This window comes from Nelumbo lutea, chromosome 1 (assembly GCF_056320005.1).
Source record: "Nelumbo lutea isolate HS-2025 chromosome 1, American lotus-T2T, whole genome shotgun sequence".
Classification (NCBI taxonomy): Eukaryota; Viridiplantae; Streptophyta; class Magnoliopsida; order Proteales; family Nelumbonaceae; genus Nelumbo; species Nelumbo lutea.
In genome coordinates this window covers 105,040,385-105,065,716 of record NC_142684.1, presented here as the reverse complement: position 1 = coordinate 105,065,716, position 25,332 = coordinate 105,040,385, and the positions used below count along the sequence as shown (strand labels likewise).

General features: G+C 37.2%; 1 protein-coding gene and 1 long non-coding RNA gene across 4 annotated transcripts in view; one reads left to right on the top strand and one right to left on the bottom strand.

Moving 5' to 3' along the window:
- The first annotated feature begins 429 nt into the window (after positions 1-429).
- Positions 430-25,332, top strand: part of LOC148876566 (uncharacterized) — a 54,296-nt gene continuing 29,393 nt past the window's right edge. The window contains exons 1-3 of the long non-coding RNA XR_016106477.1: positions 430-623; positions 21,875-22,046; positions 24,618-24,829. This is a non-coding gene — a long non-coding RNA (uncharacterized LOC148876566). The remainder of the gene's footprint in view (positions 624-21,874; positions 22,047-24,617; positions 24,830-25,332) is intronic.
- SAB (HYPERSENSITIVE TO PI STARVATION 4) overlaps positions 2,475-25,332 on the bottom strand; it is a 108,895-nt gene continuing 86,037 nt past the window's right edge. For 2 of the 3 annotated variants that reach the window (XM_088967119.1, XM_088967126.1), the window contains exons 14-23: positions 24,599-24,854; positions 21,858-22,082; positions 21,345-21,484; positions 21,035-21,107; positions 20,057-20,158; positions 19,784-19,972; positions 15,580-15,924; positions 15,326-15,493; positions 4,074-4,446; positions 2,475-2,985 (exon numbers count right to left, since the gene is read on the bottom strand). In XM_088967119.1, coding sequence (XP_088823245.1) covers positions 2,876-2,985; positions 4,074-4,446; positions 15,326-15,493; positions 15,580-15,924; positions 19,784-19,972; positions 20,057-20,158; positions 21,035-21,107; positions 21,345-21,484; positions 21,858-22,082; positions 24,599-24,854 — 1,981 coding nt within the window. In that variant the 3' untranslated portion in view covers positions 2,475-2,875. Of the gene's footprint in view, positions 2,986-4,073; positions 4,447-15,325; positions 15,494-15,579; positions 15,925-19,783; positions 19,973-20,056; positions 20,159-20,189; positions 20,311-21,034; positions 21,108-21,344; positions 21,485-21,857; positions 22,083-24,598; positions 24,855-25,332 lie in introns of those variants that run through there. The other variant, XM_088967166.1, reaches the window with a different exon arrangement.

The following is a 25,332-nucleotide window of genomic DNA, read 5'->3' as shown; positions in this document are numbered from 1 at the left end:
CAATGGGATTGGTTGGGAAGTATTCATTTCGGGCTTAATTGGTCAGGTGGGAGATGATGGAAGAGTGGCCATAGGCCTTCATTTGATCCTCAACATGTTGAAAATATCCAATGACCATGTGATAAGCCACATGTTGATGGAAGGTTGGTTCTCTTTGCAACTCTTTCACACAACCAAGTTTTTCTTTTTTTATTATTAATTATTATTTATTTTCTATAAAAAGGTTTTTTGGTTGTTTACTTCTTTGAAAATGATTTTTGTTTTTACATAAAGATACCATTGGATCCTTATTTTCAGTTCTTACTAGGTCAATGGAAAAACCATTTGGCTTGGTGTAGGATGGATGACCAAGTGATGAGATCCTTTGTTTTTGAAACATTTGTCTCCATCTGATGGAGCATAAATCAGTTCATTGAGGAAATAGGCTATATATATGGGCACTCCCAACTTCAAGAATACATACGACCTAAGGAAGAATAAGAAGGATAAGAACCTCCAATCTGCTCCTGCCCTATCCAGGTTAAGCAGTCCTTGATAGCACTCTGCTATCGTGGGCTAGTGTCTCGGATTGTTTGTTCATTTCTTGTAGGTGCTCCATTCAGATATCAGCCATCCATCACCAGGTGATCAGATCTCTCAAAGATTTTAACAAATTTGATTTGTTAATGTTTGAATTCATTATATTCGTTAGTCATATGAGACTCAGATTCTATTTAACATCAGAATGATTAACAAAATTAATCAAAAATGACTGATATTGTTTTTCTGCATATGATGACTTGAAAATAACTTTTATGAGATTTGAACTTATGACTTCTTAAGAAAATGCAACATTCTAATCAACCTTGCTAATACATATATGTTAATTCTATATATAATTGGATTCATATTAGATATAATAGATCCAATTACAAATGGATTGAATCTTGGAAATTCAATTCGAATTTGGAGAAACAGATACCAAATGGTGTACATGATCATGACAGAGCATGATGTGGCACACTAAGTCACTGATTCTACTACATCCGCATGTTTGGACCCCTCATTAAGGCATGTTTGTCAACATGATTGATTTGATCTACTTGTTATATCAAAATACAAGTGTATAAACCTGCACATCAACCTCACTTTTGCTTTAAACTTCAGAATTTTTCTTTATTTTGTGAAGCAATTCTTATTCCTCAAAAGCATAAATGTTTTTAAGACTGAAAATTTGGGAGAATGACGGTTCAGCCCAAGGTCAGAATTTTTAGGCCCAAAGTACTGTTGGGGTAGGTGCCAGTTTGAAATTGATGCCAATTCAGGAGCAGGCATTGATGCAATGTGGGTATTTGACATTTTGAATGTTTATAGATCTACAGTGAGTTTCAGAGATCTACATTGAACCTGTCCGTACTTTTCTGAAATAAACTATGTTATTTGGCTGCTGATGCTACAGAGCCACGTAATGCCACAGATAACAATTGACCATCAGTAGAAAAGTAAAAAACAACGAAGTTAATTTTTTTAGTTAACTTCTGTGACTGTAACATGTCACTTTTTCATACAAGTTACCGTAAATATAGCGAGGAACCTTCTGCTTTGAATTCGAATTCAATAAAGAACCGATTATTCGAATTTGATTCGACATCCAGAGATCCTTACAAAGACTAATCGAATCTGAATTCAACTAAATATTCAAATATTTATATTCGACCAGCTATATCGAATATCTGAATCTGAATAAGATATAATTGATTTTTTACCATTATGCCCTCCCAAAAATAAAGAAATAACCTATAATATAATTTTATTAGATAGAAATAAAGGGCATTTAGGCCGTATTATACATGTACATTAATACTCAATTTGGCTATTCATTGGATAGAAAATCAGGCCATATTTGAATTTGATCCAATAAATTTAGTATAAACTTCAATTTTTTAAATCCAAATCCAGCCCATTAAACCTTGAAGACGAAATCAGATCTTTGGATACTCTATACACCCTTACTTTCTGGACCTCCAAGTGAAATAGATATATGAACTTGGCCAAAAGATCTTAACTATATCTAATTCCTCGCCATACACGAAATCGAGAATTCATTGTTTTTTTTTTTCAGCCCCAAGCATAAAAAGAATTGATAAAAGATTACGTGAAGAACCGCTTTCTCTCTTTTAGGCTTGCCCTGAGATACATCTCCTGGATTTAAATCCTCCCCAAGCCATTACACTTTTCAATTTTCAGATACCAAACAACCATAAATTTGTCTGCTACAATGTATTAAAAGACCGGCTATAAAAATTACACTTTGGATTTGTCGTGGAAAACCCGTTCTCTTCATCAGGTGTCAGGTTCGTGGACCATTAACATTATCAAATCCCTTTTCCTAGAATGGGGCTTTGTAGTTAGCTGATCCCATGTAGGATAGGATGTCTATATAATAAGTAACCTAAAGGCCCTAAACTGATATTGAAGCCCAAGTGGACAAGGGATTGATGGATGGATTTCTCTGACCTTTATTTTTATTTCCCTATATATGGAATATATTTACAAGGATAAAGAATTGTGGAACCCAGAAATATTCATTCTAGCTGGGCAATAAAATTTATACATATAAATATTGATGCAGAAAGAAAAACAATTTCTCACTAACCATCAAAATACAACAACACCCTCCCCTGCACGCTGATCTCAGCCTGCTTTTTATTCCAAGATTACTCGGCAACATCTTGAATAATCAAATCTTCATCCAAGAATTGCCACCGAGTTCAATGAATTGTAATAACTTCATCTCTATATTGCTCAGTGCCGATTGTAGACAAGTCAAGACAAAACTCTGATTGGGTTGCACTATGCCCCGCCAAAGACAGAACCCTTAATGCCCATGATTCCCCTACTCATGAAAGTCTTCGTAAGGTGAAGAACCACTTGAGGAATCACTTTCAAAAGGTGTAGCTTCCCTTGGAGATGATGGCATTGAGTCCCTCTGTTGAGAAGTTGAACCTGATATAGAACGAGGACAAATGAGCAAGTAAACTCAGAACAGTCAACAGATTGCATTTTTACAAATAATGCACACTCATGAAGAAACAAGTTCAACAATTATACTACCAAAAATATTAAAATTAATTGGATGGATGACGATGAGCATCCAATCTAAAGAATGCTTCTGAACTTATGCTTTTTTGCACAAGCCTCAATAGAGGCTAGTTGGTCAGATGGTTAACACTATCTTGTTGAATATCTGTCAACGCAATCTTAAGCTATTTAGACCTTAGGAGGTTAGAGGAACTAAGAAATATTAGCTGAAAAACGATTGGAAGAAAACCAATTGTCAATTTCACATATTCATGTCCTGAGCTGGTCTAATATACAGGAGCTGAAGAATCAAATTTGGAAATTTCTGAAAATTTATGTATTTCTGTATTTTGGACAGTATGGGTATTTTCGTCATTTTGACCAGTCCCATTGGGCCTGCGCTAGCATCTTGTTCCTCTAGTTTAGTAGGGCTTCTCTTTCAATTTTCAGTTTATTTGCATTAGTATGTAGAAATTTGTGTTTCTTGATGCACAAGACAAGGAGTGGCATTTTTGTTTTATGGTGAATAACATTCCAAGTCACTCTATAAATAGATGTACTCTTCCTTTTGAAGCTAATGAATGAAGATTTCTTTAGAGTTTTCTTGCAATTTTTCCGTATGGAGTGATTCCTACAAACCCTAGAGTGATTCTAGGACTCTTGGAGTGATTCCTTGGGAATACTCTTGGAAGAGATCCTGTAACTTGCCATTTTTAACATCTAGGGCATACTGTAGATTTCATCTAGACTTCACTATCATCTTTTGGGATAGATGTTACCTAAGGTCTTTTACAATGCATAGGACTTCTCTACATACTTCAGGAGTCAAACAACATGGAAAATAACATGCAAACAATGACAACCCGGTACCAGTACAATGGTTCTGTAATGTATCATGTTGGGTATTTCAATTATTGGTGTAATTTCAGTATCCAGCAGCTTGTCCAGCCATATGTCCAAGCCACACCTAGGTAACATACCATGAAAAAAAGAGAGAAAGAAAAGAAAAATACCTTTCTGCCCCCTTGATCGGAACTTCTTTGTGTGTCTCCTAATTAGCCTCTTGGTAATTGTCAGTTGCCTGGCAAAAGGGAACTCAGCATCACTTTCACTCCACTCACCATGGAACTCGTTATCTGCTTCACCCCTCATCGTTCGCAAGACAAATGCCTTGGCTTTACGACGCTGAGAATTGAAAAGACCTCTAATGGAGGTAACAAATCCATCACCTGCACCATCACTGGGCCGCTTGAGCCAGGATATAGGGTACTGATCAGATTTCCCTGCCTGATCTCCATCACTGTCACTAAAATTAAGGTCCACATCAGGAACACCTGCTCCACTGGCTTCTCTTTGGCTGTGGGCTTTATCTTTAAATTTCTTACCCTATACAGGAGACAAGAGAATAAAGCAATTAGGCTTGTTTACAAAATGAGATAATTCTAAATATATTTACTAGCAGTAAGTCTAGATTCCATTATATTTTTGAAACAGGTAAAGTATAATATCATTGAATAGAGCAAAAAACATGTACAACAAGGAGCTATACACACGGATTTACAAATACTGACCATGCAGTCAGTCCTATACCCTCAAACCCCGATTTACTAAAAGATAATCAAAAACAAAAAAGGAATTATAATTTCTGTCCTTAAACAATCTGTTTACTGCTATACAATTTCCTCACAAAGTTTCTATATAAAATGATATGGTTTCATTTTAGTTAGGCAATTAAACTCACAAATCTCATCAACTAAATAAACCACTTAGTTTTAATTAATTAAAAGAGAGTTTTACAATCAAAACTTTCCAACCAGAGGTGTGAGATGCAGCCTCAATTATAACAGGCATATTACAACTGTACCCACTACCCAGTACAGGTGGTCTCCATAACTCATTTTTTGTTAGGAAAATACAGAAATTATTCCATTTCATGAATGCTCTACATAACTTATTTTATTTTAATAACTGGAAATGGCTCTCTATATAATGAACTTGTGCTCTCAAATACAATGGAAAACCACAATGTATCATTTCATTCCACATGGTGTCCAGCTATGGCATGGATCATCAGATACAACTAAAGGGCCAGTCTCCCTGTGCTACCAATTACCTAATATAAAGGAAATCTTTAGCTTGCTAAATGCTGAAGAAAGTATTGTAACCATTAAAATAATTGGGACATGCTACAGAGTCGATGTTTCTGAAAAGGCTGTTGCAGAATCTTGAAATAAAAGAAAAGTAATCATTGTACAGGTTTGAAAGAATTCAAACCAAACACAGCCTGATGGGAAAAAAAAAGAGCTTCAACGCTACTTAGTAGACTTCATCTTGTATTTTTTTATCAATAAAGGGTAAACTTTATTAGAAGAAAGAGTCAAGTAGTGGAGAATTGGGATTGAATCCCGCCTGCATGTGGATTCGTGGGTTGGGGGATGGGCTACCCCCTGCTGTGTAGCCCTTCAAAAGAAATTAAAAAAAAAAAAAAAGAAAAAGCCAAGTACAATGCAGACGGGGGATAAACTTTCTTATCCCACCCTCAGGAAACTAACCAAAGCCAGAACAAGGAAAAGAAAAGATTACAATAGAGCCCAGAAAAAGGAGGCTCTATTCATCCCTTGCTTTGCTAGTCCATCAGCGAAGAAGCTGGCACTTCTTCTGACCCAAGACGCCTTGACTTCAATGTCTTTTGTTAGCCATTTGAACCACTTACTTTCGTTGCTGTAATTTCAGAAACCACTGTTTTTCTTCTTTATCCAGTCCACCACTAGCTTTGAGCCTCCCTCAATAATCAATTTTCTAATGTTCAGATCCTTTTCCCTCTTAGCCCCTTCCACAGCTGCCAAAATCTCAGCTCTCAATGAATCACCCACCCCAATGACCTGAGAACAGAGTGATTAGCCCCTTCCACCAATTCCTGATTGCACTGGATTTCCAACACTGCTCCCATCAAAATTCAGTTTTACAAACCCATTAGTTGGGGGGCACCAAGCCTGAATTGAATGATCAAGATCGATTCTTGATCAAGATTGGAGGTGCCAATCAGTTTTTTTTTTCTTGGTTCTTTGATCAAAATTCAAGGTGCTGACAGTAATTGATCGATCAAGTTTGAAAACTGAAGGTAGCAATTAGTTTTTTGGGCTTTTTTTTTTCATAAAGTAAGTACCTTTTCTTGAGATTGATACTCAAAAGGACTTTGTTATTCATTCTGAGAGGTACGGGTAGAAAATCTCAGGACTGATATCAACCGGTCCAGGACTATATCAATCCCAGGACAGTAGTTGACTGTTATCATTGTCAACTACAAAATCATTGTCCAAGGTCAGCTGTTATCAGCCTTGAAATACAGTTTTTTCTTGTCACAGTAGTTTAAAGCCTCTTCTTAACTTGGAATGGAGTATAAGAACCAAGGGGAAGGTGCTTTTGGGACTGGTGATTCAGGTAACATGACTGAAAACACCTTTCAAATTACAACTACTAAGTTTGATGGATCAAATTACTTGGAATGGGCCCAATCAGCCATGATGGCTATTGGGGGTAGAGGAAAATTGAACTTCTTGCTAGGGAATGTGAAGGAACCCTCCAAGGAGGACCCTACTTATGCTAGGTGGGTCCAAGAAAATTTTTTGGTGATGACATGGCTGTGCAACTCTATGCAGCCACAAATCATCCGAAACTACTTGTGGGCCAAAACAGCTAATGAAATATGGGATGTTATGAAGGAAACTTACTCTAAGCCTCTTAATGTTGCTAGGGCTTATGAGCTAAAATGTGAGGTTAAAAATCTGAGGCAAGGAGAGAAGCAGGTCTCTGTTTACTTTTCAACCTTAAAATGCCTGCGGCATGAAATTGACCATCTTGAAACAATTGAGTGGGAGAGTCGGAAAGATGCATAAACATATAGAAAGCAGGTTGAAACTAACAGATCTTTTGAGCTCCTATCTGGTCTAAACTCTGAATATGACATTGTGAGACAACAATTGTTGACAAGAGATAGTGTGACTTTATCACAAGCCTATTCCCTAGTGCATAGTGAAGAAACTAGGAGAAAGGTTATGTTGCAACAACAACCCTCCGAATCAGCCTTGGTAGTAGTTAGACCTAAATCTGGGGGGGATAAGGAGAAGAAAGAAGCTAAGAAGGACTTAGTATGTGAACATTGCAAGAAACCTAAACATACTAAGGACACCTGTTGAAAGGTGCACCCTCATCTAGTTCCAACAAAGCTCAGAAATAAGAAAGGGGATGCCAATATGGCTATCAACACTGATAGTACAACTTCATCAGGCACAAGAGGCACTCCTCTAGATACCCTACTGCAGTTCGAGCTGCTCTGACTCAGCTAGAAAATGAATTTAGTAATTCAGCTCAACCTGCTCAACAGCCTACTTCAGCCCTTGCTCATACAGGTACAAGAGCTACTGCTTGTCATGCTTCTGTCCCAGGTAATACTAAACCTTCCTGGGTAATAGATTCAGGTGCTTCAGATCATATGACCAGCATATCTATTTTATTTAGCACATATTGTTTATCCTCTGGGAGAGAAAAAGTTTCTATTGCCGATGGCTCTCTTGTACCAATTTCTGGAAAGGGAGACATTAGATTATCAGATACCATCACCCTATCCTCAGCTTTGCATGTTCCCAAGCTTGGTGCTAACTTACTTTCAGTTAGTAGTATTACTAAAAATCAAAACTGTTTGGTAACTTTTTTCCCTGATCAGTGTATTTTATAGGATCTGGAAACGAAGAATATGATTGGGATTGGCTGTGAGATGAATGGAGTCTACTTGTTTGAACATTCACAAGGGGAGCAGAGTGAAGCAGAGAAATTGTTTGTTTCTCAGTCTTATAGTAAGATTATGCTTTGGCACAATTGCTTAGGTCATTTATCTTTTGGGTCTTTAAAGAGTCTTTTTCCAAACTTGTTTGAGTCAGTAGAAGTGTCTAAGTTAAAATGTGAAAGTTGTGAAATTGCAAAACATGGTAGATCATCTTATCCTTTAAGTAATAAATGAAACAACCTTCCTTTTGAGATTGTGCATACCGATGTTTGGGGGCCCTACCATACTCCCACCATGGGGGGCTACAGATATTTCTTATTATTTGTTGATGACTATACCCGTTTTCCATGGGTCTATCTTATGCACTCTCAAGATGAGGTCCCCTCTCTGACCCAAGCTTTCCATAAGATGATCCTAACTCAATTTGAAACCAAGATCAAGATTCTTAGATTTGATAATGCCAATGAATACTTTGCAAAACCATTGGCATCCTATCTCCTTTGATCATGGGATCATTCATCAGAGCACCTGTCCTCACACACCTCAGCAAAACGGGGTTGCTGAGAGAAAAAACAGGCATATCTTAGAGGTAGCTAGAAGCATCATGCTCAACTCCAATGTTCCCAATGTTCCCATACGCTTTTGGGGAGATGCAATCCGTACAGCCATATACCTCATTAACAGGGTTCCTTCACGGGTCCTAAACATGCAAACCCCGTTTAGTCTTCTATATCCAGATAAGAACCTATTCACTATTCCCCTCAAAACTTTTGGGTGTACTTGTTTTGTTCAAATCCTTGGAGGCAGGTTGATTCTCGTACTCAACAGCAACCCAAGCCAGTTCCAACATCTTCTACAACTCCAGATCCAAACACTACTACTGCTCCCACTGTTACAGAGGTTCAGCCTTCACCGATAGATGACCTTGATCTTCCAATTGCTATTCGTAAAGGGAAGCGCCGTTGCATCTCATCCACTGCCCATTGCACTTCCAAGTTCCTTTCATATAATTGTCCCTCAGAATCCTACAGATCTTACTTGGCATCTATTTCTTCTATTCCTATACCCAAAAAAGTGCAAGAAGCTCTATTGATACCTGAATGGAAGGAAGCAATGCAAGTAGAGATGGATGCTCTTGTCAAGAACAACATATGGGAACTAGTTAACCAGCTTGAAAGGAAGAAACTTGTTGGATGCAGATGGGTGTTTACCGTGAAATATAATGCTGATGATACTGTAGAGAGGTATAAGGCCAGATTGGTTGCAAAGGGATTCACACAAACTTATGGCATAGACTATACAGAAACCTTTGCACTTGTTGCAAAAATGAACACTATCAGAATTCTTCTATCCATTGCAGAAAACTTCTCATGGCCACTATTTTAGCTGGATGTTAAGAATGCCTTCCTCAACAAATACTTGCAAGAGGAAGTATACATGAAGTTACCCCCTAGTTTTTATAGTATAGAAACAGGAAAGAAGGTTTGCCTTTTGAAGAAGGCCTTGTACGAGCTGAAACAATCCCCAAGAGCTTGGTTTGATGGGTTTAGATTGGCTTTGGACAAATTCAGATACATATAGGCTCAGTCAAATCACACCCTCTTCTTTAAGAAGACAGGTCATTCCCTGACTCTACTTGCAGTCTATGTAGATGACATTGTGATAACAGGAAGTGACACTAGTGAAATTGAAACCCTTAAACAGCACCTTCACAAGGAATTTGAAGTGAAACACCTAGGAAAGTTACACTATTTCTTAGGAATTGAGGTTGCTTGATCTAAGCATGGCATTTTCATCTCCCAAAGGAAGTATGTTCTGGACTTATTGGAAGAAATTGGCAAGTTAGGAGTGAAACCTGCTAATACTCCCATTGAGCCTAACCATAAGATAAGTGCAGAAAGTGGAGAACTCCTTGAGGACAGGGCTATGTACCAAAGGCTGGTTGGGAAACTTGTTTATCTCTATCTAACCCGACCAGATATTTCTTATGCCGTCAGTGTGTCAGTCAATACATGCATTCTCCTAGGACCACTCATCTCCTTGTAGTAGAAAGGATCCTTGCCTACTTAAAGAAATGTCCAGGGAGAAGTATACTCTTCAAGAATAATGGTCATATGAAAATAAAAGTGTATACGAATGCAGATTGGGCTGGATGTGTTGATGATAGGAGGTCCACCTCTGGATATTGTGCATTTGTGGGGGCTTGTTTCCTGGAAAAGCAAGAAACAAAATGTTGTTGCTCGCTCCAGTGCAAAAGCGGAACACAAATCCATGGCCAATGGTGTTGCATAAGTTTTACGGTTGAGATCTTTGCTTAATGAGTTGGAGGTTGGTTATGAGAAGCCTCTGATGTTGTATTGTGATAATCAAGCTACAATTAATATTGCCCACAACCCAATACAGCATGACAAGACTAAGCATATCGAGGTTGACAAACATTTTATCCGAGAGCGAGTCGCATCTCAAAAGTATGCCTTCCTTACATTGCCTCAGACATGTAGTTGGCTGATCTCTTCACCAAAGCAGCCACAAAAGGCAAATTGGAGACAATTCTACGCAAGTTGGGCATGACAAATATCTACTCCCAACTTAAGGGGGAGTGAAGAAATAGTTGGTTAGCCACGAGTGTGGGGTTCCATACCCACACCTAGTTGTTTCTAATTTCTTTTATTAGTAGTTTCTAATTTCTGTTATTAGAAGTTTCTAATTTCTGTTAAGTTGGGCTGGCTGGCCTTATTGTTTGTATTTTTTGTTTATTTCCTATTCTTATAAGGATCCTAAAAGCTATAAATAAAGGAGTGTATGGGGCAGCAGATCATTCACCTCTCTCTCTCTCTCTCTCTCTCTCTCTCTCTCTCTCTCTCTCTCTCTCTCTCTCTTCTTTTCTTCAAACCTGTAATACAGTAAACAGTTCTTCTTCTTTTTCCTTCAAGTCAAGTCTTTCCAAGAAGACTTCCTAGCATAGACTCCCAACCTTAGGAGGAACAAATCTATTCCAAACCTCTTTCATAGGGAAAAAATATCCACCACTATCAGTAGGGTGAGTAAAGGATCTGAAAAAAGAGGGACAAGAGAGCATACCAGAGAGCGAAAGGGTCCAAATTCGGCTATCAGAGTTATCTGGGTCTAGGAAAGTTCCAACAAGAATATCAATCAACATTGATAAGTTGTTTAATTCGGTATCCCTACCAGCTCTTCTAATACCCAAGTCCCACCCATACCCAGATCTGGACTTGGAAGGAACTAGAAAAGAAATAGGTTCATTTTTGTAGTTAGAGAGGGAAAACAAAGGAGGAAATTGATCTTTCAGAGGGGAGTCCCCAACCCAATGATGGTCCCAGAATTTAATACGATCACCAGAATACAAATCATACCTGATCCAAGGCAAGAATAAATGTAGGATAGCTTGAATTTCCTTCCAGGGGAGGCTCTTGTAGCCCTAGGCAATATTCCAGCGTCCCAGCCATTTGTTGCAAGCCCATGAATGCTGACAATTACCTTGGCCCATAGGTTGTCCTTCTCCAAAGGTAGCCTCCACAGCCATTTTCCCGAAAGAGCCACGTTTCTTTTCTGGATGATTCCAATACCCAACCCTCCAAAATTTTTACTTCTAGTCAGTAGTCACCAAATCCTATCTCACCCTATGATCCTTTTTCTCCTCCCTGTCTCCCAAAGAATGTTCCTCATCACTTTTTTCCGATGTCCTAGCTACACCTGCTGACCTGTTGGGATTTTAAAAACTGACAGGTAATATATTGGCAAATTTGCTAGGGTAGCCCTGATCAAAGTGATTCTGCCGCCAAGAGAGAGGTAGTTTCTCTTCCAAGAAGCAAGTCTTCTTTAAAACCTTTCAACACTAGGAAACCTCACAACCCAAGATATTTGCACACTCAACCTCTCCCTCATCCATATTTACTCCAGCTATACAACTTTTATCAAATTAACTATTAAGTTTGACATCTTCTCAAAGAGTTGTACAACAAGTTGCAAATTCCTAATTCACCCCAAATCGCCTCCTTCACAAAAGAACATCATATCACCTGCGAATTGTAAGTGGGTAATAGGCACATCATCCCTTCCAACTCGCCACCCCTTATCAGACTTCTGGAATCAGCTCTAGAAATCAATCTCCCAAGAACATCCACCACTAAAGTAAATAGGAAAGGACAAAGGGGATCGCCATGTCTGATACCCCTCAAAGCAGGGAAGAAATCCACCACTGTCCCATTCACTATAATTGAGTAATAGTAACTCCTAAGGCAACCCACCACCCAATTGCACCATCTCCCTCCAAAACCATAGCTAATCATCACTTCTATCTACCAAATCATAGGCTTTTTCAAGATCAAATTTGCAAACTACACCTTTCTTTCCAAGCTTCTTCATGCACTTCACACTTTCATTGGCAATTAATATTTGATCAGCTATCCGTCTCCCCTTAATGAATGCCCCTAGGTTTGGTGCAATGATGGTTGGAAGGGCTTGCCTAAACCGGAGAGACAAAACCTTTGTAATTACCTTGTACAAACTATTGACCAAACTAATCGATCTAAAGCCTCTTGGGTGGAAAGCATCACTCTTTTTGGGTATTAGTATCTCCATGGTTTTCTGTTCTCTCATCCCTAATTGGTCACAAGATGATTTCATTAGGAAAATCTGGAGAGGAGATTTCTACATTCCTATTCATCACAGTTGAAGCTTTGAACAGGATGATCACTCATCTCCAATACATAGATGATACTTTGAGAGAAATCTTATGGTACTCTGAAATGGTTTCCAATTTGCACTTCAACCCTCACAAAAGGTACATTGACCAAAAAAAGCCTCACAAAAGGCACTCTTTTCAGAGTCAATAATTGTAACCAGGACACTGAATTTATGAGACAATATATTAGGATTCTCATATGCTTCCTTCCCTTGCTCTTACCAGGGGTTTCCTTTATGTATCAAGCAGTTTCCCTTGCAGGCTCGATGAGCACTTATTCTCTGCTTAAGAAGCTGGCTCCACTATCAAAGAGGGAGAAAATTCAAAAAGATGCCTTATGGAACAGAAGGGGAAACAAGAAAAGGTTTCACCTTGTCAAATCACAAATGGTAATGTATGTGTTGGTCAAAAAGTTAATGGAGGTTTTGGTTTCAAGAAGATGGATCTCATAAACAAGACTCTCTTTGGGAAGTGCCTATAGATATTTCCTAGGGAGAATAATTCCTATGAAACTGGCTATAGATATTTCCTAGGGTAAATTCCCACAAAGGTTTTCTTTGTTGGTTAACTCCAGCCAGGGTACAGTTTCAGGAAGGGCAGAGTGAAGGTGCTTTGATATTAGGATGAGTGGGGCATTCATTCCAGGGATCCAGAACATAAGTTAGGGAAGAAATAAGATGATTGAAGAGGATCAAGTTAAGACAGTGCACGTTAAGATGGCTCATTGGTACGTCTCAGAGCCATCAACACCTCCAGAATATGCCTTAGAGTGTTTTGAGGACATCTCACCTGAGCACATGCCTCCAGGCATACGCCTCCCATGTCTGATTTTAGTCTTGTAGTGGTGGACAATGATGGGGTCAATTCCTCATCTCTCGTAAGCATACTTGTAAGGCCAGATGTGGTGGTAATATTGTCCACAGTCAAGCCCTAAAGAATATGCAGGACTTTTACCTAAAAGGTGAGGAGTAAGGAAAGCCGGTGCGAACAATGTGAGATTCAACTGACAAAATCCTTAGGTGGAGAAGCTTGAAGATTGCATGAGGGTAAAAAGACTTTGAAGGATTTAGAGTCATGATAAGAGTATAGGAAGGAGAAACTGTGAAGGGAAGTATGTAATCTCTTGGGATAGGATATAACGGAATGGGAGCAGAAAACGGTAGGAGATGAAGGAAACTTTAGAGAAAAGCACCAGGGGCAAAAGGAGAGATAGGAGGAAAAAATTATAAAAAAAAAAGAGGTTCCTTTTTTGTGGGAAGGGGGATGTAGGGTAAGACAGCAATATTTGAATGGCTTCTAGTTTTGCATGATTTGTGGTGGGTTTATGGCAGAGCTTCATTTCTCCATGGATTGCTGATTTCTTGTTCTTATTTTACTGCCAGGTCAGTTTACTATAATCTATAATGATCAAGACCATCAGGTAGGGTATTCCATTAAATATAAAGTAGGTGATAGAACTACAATAATATTTTGACACTAAAAGAAGTTTTCCCATATCTGATGTCTTCTTCTATCAGGATGATTCAGGTGAATGGTCCCACTTTCAGAAGGGGAATAAATAATTGAGAGGTTAGGCCATACTTGGAACTTATGCAACCAGGCCTGTTATGGAGATAACGGACAGAAGAATATGGCATTGGGAAAGGATTGGGTGGTTTTCTGTTAAGTTATTTTATAAAAAAAAGCTAACCAAAGGAGAGACAGGAAGATCACCTGTGGAAAGAATATGGAAAACTGCAGCTCCCCAAAAAGTGGCTTTCTTTCTATGGACTGTCACTTTGAGAAAATGTTTAAGAAGAGGAATGGGGGTGGAAAACAGCACATGCTAAAAGTGTGGAGAGGAAACAGAATTAGTGGATCATCACTTCCAACCAATCTGGAAGCATTTTTATGCAGTTAGCAGCAAGGTTCAAAATATTGCAACATATTGGGGCGTATTGGGCTTATTGTATCACTCTGGTAGCACCCCCAATACACTAAATAACAGGTTTTTCGTCCTTTGACCACTTTCAGAGGGATCCAAGCCCTAGACCCCCTGTAAAATTTTGAAAAAAAAAACTAAAAAAACAAGAAGAATGTTCAATGTTCCTACGAAACACCCAATACACAAGTTCATACATATCAAGTGTCTCGATACTTTGAACATTGCTTGGAAGTTGAGGAAGGGTTATTTGGGGAATTGTGCCGTTGGCTGTGATTTGCACCATCTAGTCAGAAAGGAACTCAAGACTTTTAGACAATTAAAGCAACTCAGAGAATACAGTCATTAAATTTGTTATGGGGACGGGGAAAAAATACCCATGGGTAGCAAACAACAATAGCTTCAAGAATATTCCTTACAGGTCACTTTTGAGGGCAGGACACTTTTTGTATCCAACCATAATGAATAGAATGTATAGATGGAATTGTCCATGCACATTGACTTATTGCCCAGGACCTTGTAAATGGTTTGTTTATAATTAAATAAAATACATTTCTTTTGAAAAAAGAAAAATACGGGGCATTCCATTGGTGGTTATGGAGTTTTATTTTTGTATAGAGGCTTTCAGAGGTTGAGGTGATGGGTTGGATTCTCTGCAAACATTCCCTACTTGGTTTCTTCTGTTATTTTTGGGTTGCATAAGCATTTTCTTTTTTTTCTATAAAAAATAAAAATGACCCGAAGGATTAGACTGGTGAACAAATGAAGCTTACACCAAACATTATTAACTTAGATAGTGTTGTAGCAGGGAAAGTGATTTCATTAAACAAAATGAGTATCCGCACAGATTACTTGCCTGCATTCCTGTTACAGATTTTAGGACTCCCCAGATAATATGCTTCTTTACTCGTGAAAAGAGTCTCCTCCATGTGCCAACGAACTCAACACGGTGGAATGTGTCCATAAGCAATCTTAGATCACTCACAGCAAATCTTGATCCTTCATATGTAACCAGAAGCTCAACCTACAAGATCATTACAAACGAAAAGTTGAACTTCATTGATGTCAAGTTCAGATTTGTAATATACTTTCAAATTAAGTTTAACCAACCTGACTTATCTTGATATTGTGAAACTCCATCATCTTGCGAGGTCTAGCTCTTTTTTCATCATGAGTCTTAACAACTTTCTTTTCTTCATGAGATGAACGGCCAGATTTTATTAATTTTGGGTCTCTCGATTTATTTCTAGAGGACTCCTCGTGATGCTCTGGTGTTGAATTGAGTGGTCCACTTTTTGAGGAAGCAATGCTTGAAGAGTGAACATGTAATACAAGTTCATTAGCCACAGATTCTGCCACATTCTCTTCCCATGTTCTGTCAAATGAAGATGTGCGTCTGAGCTCTGAAGTTGAGCCACATACAATATTTGCTTTTAAGTTTTGCAACTTTGATACCTACATCAGTTAACAATACATTGATAAGGAACACCCATGGTTTGCAATAATGATACTGATAGGCATTTTACCATGCAGAGATGGGGAAACATTTTTAGATAATTTGCTAATTTTCCTAAGATATGTAAAAAAAATAGAGAAGTTAGGGATAGATTATTAAAAATATGGAACTTATTAATGAAATTTAAGGGATTGTTAGAAGTATAGTTGCACATTAAAGATTCAAAAAATCATAGCAAACAATCATACGTAGAGAAGATTAATAAACTTCAATAGGTATACTGATGATCAAAAGCATTAAATTCACTACCATCAAAGAAACTTTTTCTTCTATTTTTCCCATTTTTTGTTATTGTTGAGATCAGAAACAAATTTGAGTGGTTTTCATCATTTAGATTCAATGATCATAAAGGCTCTTTTATCAGAAACAAATCTACGTGTATCTTATAAAACAGATATTTTTGGGCCTGCTGTAAAGCTCATTAAAAAGGATTAAACAGACTGGATTAAGGTATAATTCTGCGGCCTTGACCAGATTTCAACCAGTTAGTTTAGTTGATACCTGGAACCACATTTTAATTAAATAAAGCCCATTTTCGAAATCCATCCAAACCAACTAAGAGGGCCACTTGAAACATAGTTCGGATTAGCTGAAACATATTAATATGATTAGTTAAGTAGGCACATGACAATGTGACTTGGGGTGAATTTGGGTCATGGATATGAGTATGGAGCACCCATTCTTCTAACAAGGTAAGAGTTTATCTATAAGGATAAACCCTAATCCAAATTTGATTTGAATTCAGCTCCTAGTATGACTAGGAGAGTGATTATATAAGGGAAGAGGGATGGGCAAACCATTTTATCCTAATTGGTGTTTCAGTACACAGCTAACAGTTATGTGGAGGCAAGCTGCAAAGTTTGGCAGCAAATACCTACATTGGACCCAGGTCAGTCAACAATAACCCATGGGTGCTCATTGTGAAGGGGAATTGAGAAATTCTTTTTGTGCTATGTCAAATGGGTGAAGGGGCTTTTGTGGACCACTTCAAATCTATCTTCAGAAGGCCTCTGATTAGAAGGTTAGGGATTGAAGGTTTGGGTTGGCCTAGGCTCCTCGAGAATCGAGGGAGTGGTTGGAAGAATAAGAATTGCTATCTTCTCTATGGATAGATCTAAAGCACCTGGCCCTAATGGTTTTACGATGTCTTTTTATCAAGACTGCTGGGAGATACTTAAGGATGATATTTAAAGAGTGTTTTCTGAATTTTTTTAAAGAAGGGGTGATTAATCCAGGTCTGAATTCTACCTTCCTTGCTTTGATCCCGAAAAAAGGTAGGGGCTTGTCACTCCAAAGAGTTCAGGCCCATCAGTTTGGTAAAAAGTCTTTATAAAATCATTGCCAAGGTGTTATCTCGAAGAATTAGAGAGGTGCTACCCTTAATCATTTCCCCTAATCAAGGTGATTGACAGATTTATAAAGAGGTTAGCCTCTTGGAAGAAAAACTACCTCTCTCTGGGTGGCAGGATAACTTTGATTAAGTCAACATTAGCTAATCTGCTTGTTTACTTTTTGTTTGTGTTCAAAATTCCTGAGGGAGTATGTGGGACTTTGGAAAAGTTAATGAAAGATTTCTTATGGGAACCAAGAGAGGAGAAAAGGGATCATAGAGTCAGGTGGGATATAGTTACCAAAACCAAAAGTGATGGTGGGCTTGCATTGGGTAATTTGCAGAAAAAGAATGAAGCTCTACTAGGGAAATGGCTTTGAAGATTGACTTTGGAGAGGGATAAGCAATGGGCTCGAGTAACTTTAAGTGTTCATGGGCAAGCGACAGATGGCTGGGACATGGGAGTATCATCTAGGGTTAGAAGAGCTTCTCCTTGGAGGTTTAAAAATGAGCTAGCTTCCACCTTTCTGACCATTTCTAGTTCTACTGTTAATTGGAACTAGGGTTTTAGAAGAGCTCTTAGAGACTCTGAAGTAAATCTTATTTCTGATTTGCTCAAAATCCTAGACGAGGTGGGTATTGATCCCTCTATGAGGGATAGTAGGATTTGGGTCCCTTCCCCCTCGGGTGTTTTCTCTCTCTTCCTTTTTCAAAGACTTGGCTCATTCCCCACCTGTCTTTGGATACCCATTCCCAGTCTTGGAAGTTTGGGGTAGACCAATCCCACCCAAAATTAGCTGCTCTTCAAAGAAAAAGGCCTAATTGGTGTTTATCCCCGCACTAGTGCATCCTATGTAAGGACAATGGTGAGACCTGTCATCACTTATTGCTATCATGCCCCTTTGTTTCAGAGATCTGGTGTTGGTTTTCCTCTCTTTTTGGTTGCAGGTGGACCTCCCCTCCAAATGTTCAAAGTTTGTTCCATTCTACTTCAGTTAGGGGGTTAAAGAGGAGAGGAAAATCCTGTGGAAATGCATAAGAGCAGCTATCTGTTGGACAGTTTGGGAGGAAAGGAATCCAAGGACCTTCCATGAGAAAGAAAGAAATAAGGATACCATCATCAAATTAATTTCTATTAGGGTGGCTCATTGGGATAAGACTAAACTTTTTTGAAGAGTCAATCTATTCTGGGCAATATTGTTACTTGAAATGTACCATTAGGGAGGGTTAAGAGATTTTACCCCTCCCTCCTCTTGTATCTTTTTCTCTTAATATCTCTTAATGAAAGTTTCTGTTAATTATAAAAAAAACACCAATTAGAGCCGCATTGTGATTCTGTTGTAGCCAGCATTTTTCATAGAAGGCACATCGTGAGCCTGTTGCAGCCAGGAGCCTTTCTCCATGCTTGAAAACACCTCCCACACTTTCCCTTCTAGAAAAGGAAGTTTGAACTCAGCTTTCTGCTCTTGAGATTTTACTTGAGAGCAGACCATCCAACCCCAGTCTGGTATTCCGTTATTTATAAAACTTATGATAGAATTTGCTGACCTCCCTTCTCAATTCCTCTTCTATACCCAATGCATTTACCACTAACTTCTTGCTCATGTTCTCCCTTCTTCTGGAGTGCGCCACTGCCTCTTCTATAGCTCACCCATCTTAGGAAACTATTAAAACAAGAGACCTACATTTTCCCTTCTTATTGTTTAATTTAATTAAAGTACTTGGGGATAGGTTGCAAAGACAAGTTTAGGTTAAAGCAACACTATTCATGTCCATACAGAACTGTAGAATCCACCATTTAGTGTATTGCATTGGATTTCCAGACAAGAAACAGACCCTTTGATGGAGATGAGCACTTTCTGTTTATGAATTTTTCTAGCCATGTTTCAATTACATTTCTGTTCGCACCAAAATCTTTTAGGCAGATTGGATGGTTAACCCGTAAAGTGTCTAGGAGCTGGAGCAAATCATTAAAGGTAAAATTTGATAAGTTCCAACATTTTGGGAACATGTATATAGAGGCATTCCAAAGACATAAAATGTAATAACTCCAGCATATTTGATCCTTTTTGCTTTAAGTTTTTGGTCAATTTTCTGGACAGTCCTTTGTTTGTATATTTAGTGCAGTGAACATGAGAGAAAGTAATATTTTTTTCCTGGTGCTAAAAACTAGTGGAAGCAGGTTGAGAGGGACAAAGAAGGTGAAACAAAGCAACATCCCCAAAATCCTACCACACAAGGAATCCCAAACCTAAGAATTTACTGGGGAAAAATAAAAGACAAAAACTCAAACTCAATCAAAATATGCACCACCACGCACTCACAAAAAGACTCCTCAAGATCACCAGCCATACTATTTTGATCTCTACAAACTAATTTCCCCCCAAACTTGAGGATTGATTCAATTTGCATATATCAATTGACCTTAAAAGGAAAATATTTAACTTGGCAAACTTCAGGAAACTCACTTGGGAGGAATCAGAGTGAGATGACGTCTGGATAGCACCAGAAGTAACCAAGGATGCTGTAGAGGCACCCAATTTGGAGGAAACATCAGATTCTTTTGTTGAATGAATGTTTGATGCAGCTGTTTCATGGATAGATATGCTTTTCTTTCCACGTTTTGAGCCAGCAGTAGTTGAAACTTTCCAAACTTCCTGCATGTTTCACCAAATTAATACTGTTACAGGGAAATATGGTTAGTACATGGTGCCACAGAAAAAGTTAGGTTAGAGGTTTGCCTGCCGCCGTTGTGAGTCTTGTTCTTCTTCAGGAAAAAAATACTCCCACATCATTCTGTACATTGTTTCTGTCAAATGTATCTTCAGTGGGTAGATATCAACCTACAATATGGAAAAGCACATGATCTCAGTTTATGTAAGCAACTATCCAGTCACCATACATTCTTCAAGAAATTCAGAGCCAAAGACCACCTTGGACAAAAACTGCTTTCACATATAGCATGCAAAAGTCCACAAGGTAGAAAAAACAGTACCTAACAAATGGAAGGAACAGGTAAGTTGCAACTTCAGAAGCAGTGGCATCAGAGTTCAGGGTGCAACTTTCTCTCTCCTTGCTTCCCTCCCTCCCCAGGATTCAACTCATTCAAAAAGAGATATTTCCTATTTAAATATTGTTTTTGGGAAGGGATCTTTAGCAGTAGCTATGTATACCTTTCTGTACATACTTATAAATAACAAAAACTTTTATTAATTGCATAGAGAAGAAAAATGATGATATATACTTTTTTTATTATTGATAAATGCAGTTGAGAATGCGGATGGGAAGGAGATTTTAGAAGCTTTCGTTCTCTTTATTATTGCCAAGAAAATAAAAAAGGAAAGCAAGAAACAAAGAATGAAAAAAAAAAGATTCAGCACGAAGTTGAAGACATGCAAGAGACAAAGTTAACGAATTCTTGGTCACAGTCAAAGTTTCTTTGAAAAAAGCAAGGTCTAGCAGCTCTTTCACAAACCATTTATCAGAGACATCTCATTTTATATATTTATTTGATACTTTCCCTTTATATCTAAATTCCAAACAGATTCAACAATCTTCCTATGTATAAAGGTCTAATAAAATCATAGAAAAAATGCCTCTTTAATTTCTAAATAACACTGCATTATTTGTTACTTGACAAATAGTTAAAATAAGAATCATATCCATAAAAAAAAAAAAAGCCTAGATACTGATTGAATGAAGAAAGGAAGACTGATAACCTGGAAGAGTTCAAGGGGAGAGTTTCCATCCTTTGGAGCTCCCTGCTTTGCATCGACACGAAGCATAACATTTCTGCAATCAAAATAGTCAATATTTTAAGAGTTCTATGGAACAAAAATGATATCCTTCTAAAATTATCTAGTCCTATCCTGTATCTAGAATAATATCAAGTAATACAAGAGGACGACCATTTTGGAAAGGACACCAAGTGTAAATACAAGGCTGGAATGGAAAAAAGGAGATCAGAACTTTGTAGTTCGAAAATGTAGTCAACATGGTGAAACAGATAGAAAGGAAAGAGGTACATACTTTCCCCATTCAGGTGGAGGATTCCATGCAGATAGTAGCATGTCAGATTTGGCATTAGCCAGGCAATTTCTCACAACAAATGACTTGGTTGTAAATTGAGCAATACCAACATCTTTGTAATCACGATCAAAATCATATATCTGTTCAGAAATTTAAATCTTTTATTAGAGTTAAATTCCATGAAATAGTTGCCAATGCCACCAAGAAAGGAAATAATAGAACCACGAAAACCTTTAACATACTGGTATATATTATTATCTGAAAATAAAGTATCGGGTTGTCTGGGCAAACAATGGGACAAACCCCTGTATATTCTTATATGAAGTTAAACTGATCAAGCCTACAACCATAAGAAAAGTTAAACAGACCTACTTATAATCTCTTCCATGGTGTTTGTAGTTTTTGAAACAGTACATGGCATTTGAAAGGATATAGAAGAGATCATACAAAATTATATGGAAATTAGCTATGAAGACATAACAAGCTATTTATTTTGTGTCTCTATACACTCACCATGTTATTTATCTCAGCCTCAGCAAAAGATTTACCATCTGCAAGCATGCTCCAGACCACCTTATTGATCCTCAAAGAAATACGCATGGCGTAGGAAGGGCCTTTGTTCTTCTCCTTCTCCATCAACCGTAGTTGTGCAGCTTTTTGTAAAGCCATTCTTAATGATGCAGATGCTGCTTTTCGAGATTTGTGAGTGTTTCCAAGCTCCTTTTTCAATAATTGGACCTAAAAAGGTGTAGATTGTGAGGTTGTAATGTGTAACAACAGAAAGTTACAAAAGAACAGAATTAAGTCTCACATTAGGCATCACTAAAGCAAAGATATTTTTTATAAAAATCTAGGCAGTTTTAGTTTGTTCTCCCCTTTTATGAACTAGTAAATGTGCATGTGCATTACATGTAACAATTTCAGACAATATTATAATTATAATTTCTGTGTCCTTATCAGAACCCATGAAATAAAAATAAGTAATCAACATGGGTCGGTGCCTACCCCCTGAAAGTGGCCAAATTCCGAAATACCCCTTATTTGGGGTTTCGGGGAGCTACCGATACAATACAAGACACCCGATATGGGGCGTACCATATCAAAATTTTGAACCTTGGATAAATGTATAACATTAGAAATGTCTCAAATATTTTCCTTTAATTTTATGTATTTCTTGTATTTTTTTATTTCTATATATTTTAAATTCACTAATTAATTATGGCATCATTGGTTGACCCATTTTACCTAAATGGTTGGACCATTGACTAGGCACCCAAATGGAAACACAAACTTGTTTTTCAAGTTAGTTTTATTTTTAAATTACATTTCCATCATTAAGAAAATGAATTCTTATTTATCACCTTATTTTTGTTTAATATGATGAATATAAACTATTAGAGATGTAGCCAAGTGCATTCTACACAATTTTCTGTATTCTTTAATATTTATTGTGTCTCTATTATTTAAGTTTTTATTATTTAATTATTTGACATCAAGGGTTGATCCATTTGACCTAAAAGGTTGAACCATTGATTCACTGCCCAAACAGGAAAACGGTTTCCTCTTTGGCTCAACTTTAAAATTTGTATTTAATTTCCATCATTAATAAAAATACTTCTTATATGTCATGCATATTTTTATTTAATATGACAAATATATAATATTAGGTGTGCCCAATTTTTAAATATATATATATATATATACATTTATTGTAATTTTTAATATTTTATCCATTTTTTTATTTTTATTATGTAATTATAGCATTATGTATCAACCCTTTGACTTGGATGGTTGAACTAACCCACCACCCAAATGGAAGAACAGTTGTTTTTTGGTCGATTTGAAAAACATAGGTTTAAAATTTTTTAATTATTGGGTAAAGATTTAATTAGTAACATTTATTGTTGAGAAACACAAATACTTGAATATATTATTTAATGAGAGAAAATGGAAGTTAACACCTTAAATATAGTATTTAATGAGAGAGAATAAGAATTAAAACCTTAAATATAGGACTGAATGAGAGGGAATGGAATGAACTTAAAGTAGTAGTTCAAATTACATTTTCTGTCCTTACAATAGAGTAAGGACCAAATTCAAAAAATAGGAGTATTTTAGTCAAGAAAAGCTCAAAAAGCCAAATACCTCATTCCCACTTTTTATGGTAGTATAGAGTAGCTTGCTTCCCTAGTTGGTGACTTTGTGTAACAACTAGAAGACACTAAAAATGATCTAACGTGAAAGAATCAAACATTGTACATATAACTAAAACAATATTACATATCTTATTAAAAATTAGGGGATGAAGTCCTGTTCAGATGATGCAAATAAATGGAAGTATAAAGAGAATGTGTGTGTGTGTGTATTAATTTTTTATTGATAACAGTTACATTATTAATATCGTTTTGTAATTACAAAGTATAGTCCAAAGACATGCCCCTAGGCAGCCAAAGCTGCCTAGCTCCTACATCCATTAAACAATATGTACAAGTTAGTAATCCTGTATCCTTATCATGTGTGTTTTAAATCAAAGAAGGGGAAAAAAAGTGAAAAGATGAGGTTTTTATCATGTTGATGATGACAGAACATATAGAAGATTAATTGCAAGGAAAAGAAGAAGAAATGAAAGGGCTTTCCCCTATTCTGGCTATATTTATAAAGAAAAGGGGGAGTCATTACAGTGTTTTTATTACTTTTTTTAGGTAACTTCTAACTTTATTAATGTGGCATAATTATGTCCAAATGTGAATTAACATGAGATAAAACAAGCCTAGGACTAGGTATAACAGTCCTGATACACCTTATCCATTTTATGCTGGCATTTCTGAATCCAAGTATATCCCAGCCCTTCGAACTCCAGACCTTTCCTAGGGTCTATTTTTACAATAAATAGGAAACTACATGCCTCAGACATGATTTATTAAGAATAACCAGGCTCTCAAAATTAGATGACAAGCTCGTTACACTAAAAATCAATGCAACAGCATCTTTTACAAGATTCAATTTGGATGAATGTGTAATAAGGATATGCAAATGATATAAGCGTAAAAAACATAAGTAGGCATTCTCTGCAACTTCTAGATTTAATATTAATAGCTATCTTACAGTGCGTGAAAGATATAAAGAAAAGATGACAATATATACACCATCACCACAAATGCATTGATGAGAAACAAAAGTCAATAAGAATAACAGAAGCATTACAATTCACAGGCCCTTCCATTTATATCTATATCATAAAATTGACATCTTACAAGTGTAGATCTTCCACAGGTAACCATCCACAAATTGCCATCCTTTTCTGGAGACAAGTATCCTTCCCCCGAACTATCACTACAAGCAGACAACCTCCTAATGTCATCGAGCAGCAACTTCCGCTCTCGTTCTGTCTGTTCAAGGACTATTCTTGCAAGTTCAACCTCTTCAACACCATCAGGAACTACTTCATCTGCCTCTTCTTCAGTATCTTCATCATCATCAGCAAGGTATGAAAGACTACTTCTCCGAGGCCTGAACCACCCAATTTGCAAATTCAAAGAATAAGACTAATATTTCCAAGCCAATGCACCTTTTGTTCCTGTTCTAGGCCTTTTGATATTTCATCTAATATGAATTGACAAAAAAATTACATTAAAAAAGCAATGTGAATGTGAGCTCATAATCCATCTTTTATGTACAATAAGAGATCATATATGCTGAGCCAGGTGATAGAAATGGTTATTTCATGATTTTACATGGCCACCCACTGGTTTCAGTCCATTCAAAATTTCAAATTTCCATCAACTTTAGCAGCATCATATGATACCAAGAAGTACTATTAATTCTGTCACTATTACAAAGAACATAATTATTATTTATTATTGACACTTCATAATGTAACCAGAAAATGCAAACTAGCACACAGATAATAGTGGAAGATCTATTACAGCAAACAATGAAAGCAGAATGATAAAAACCAAATCAGTTCTCAATAGTGGTCAATTAAAGA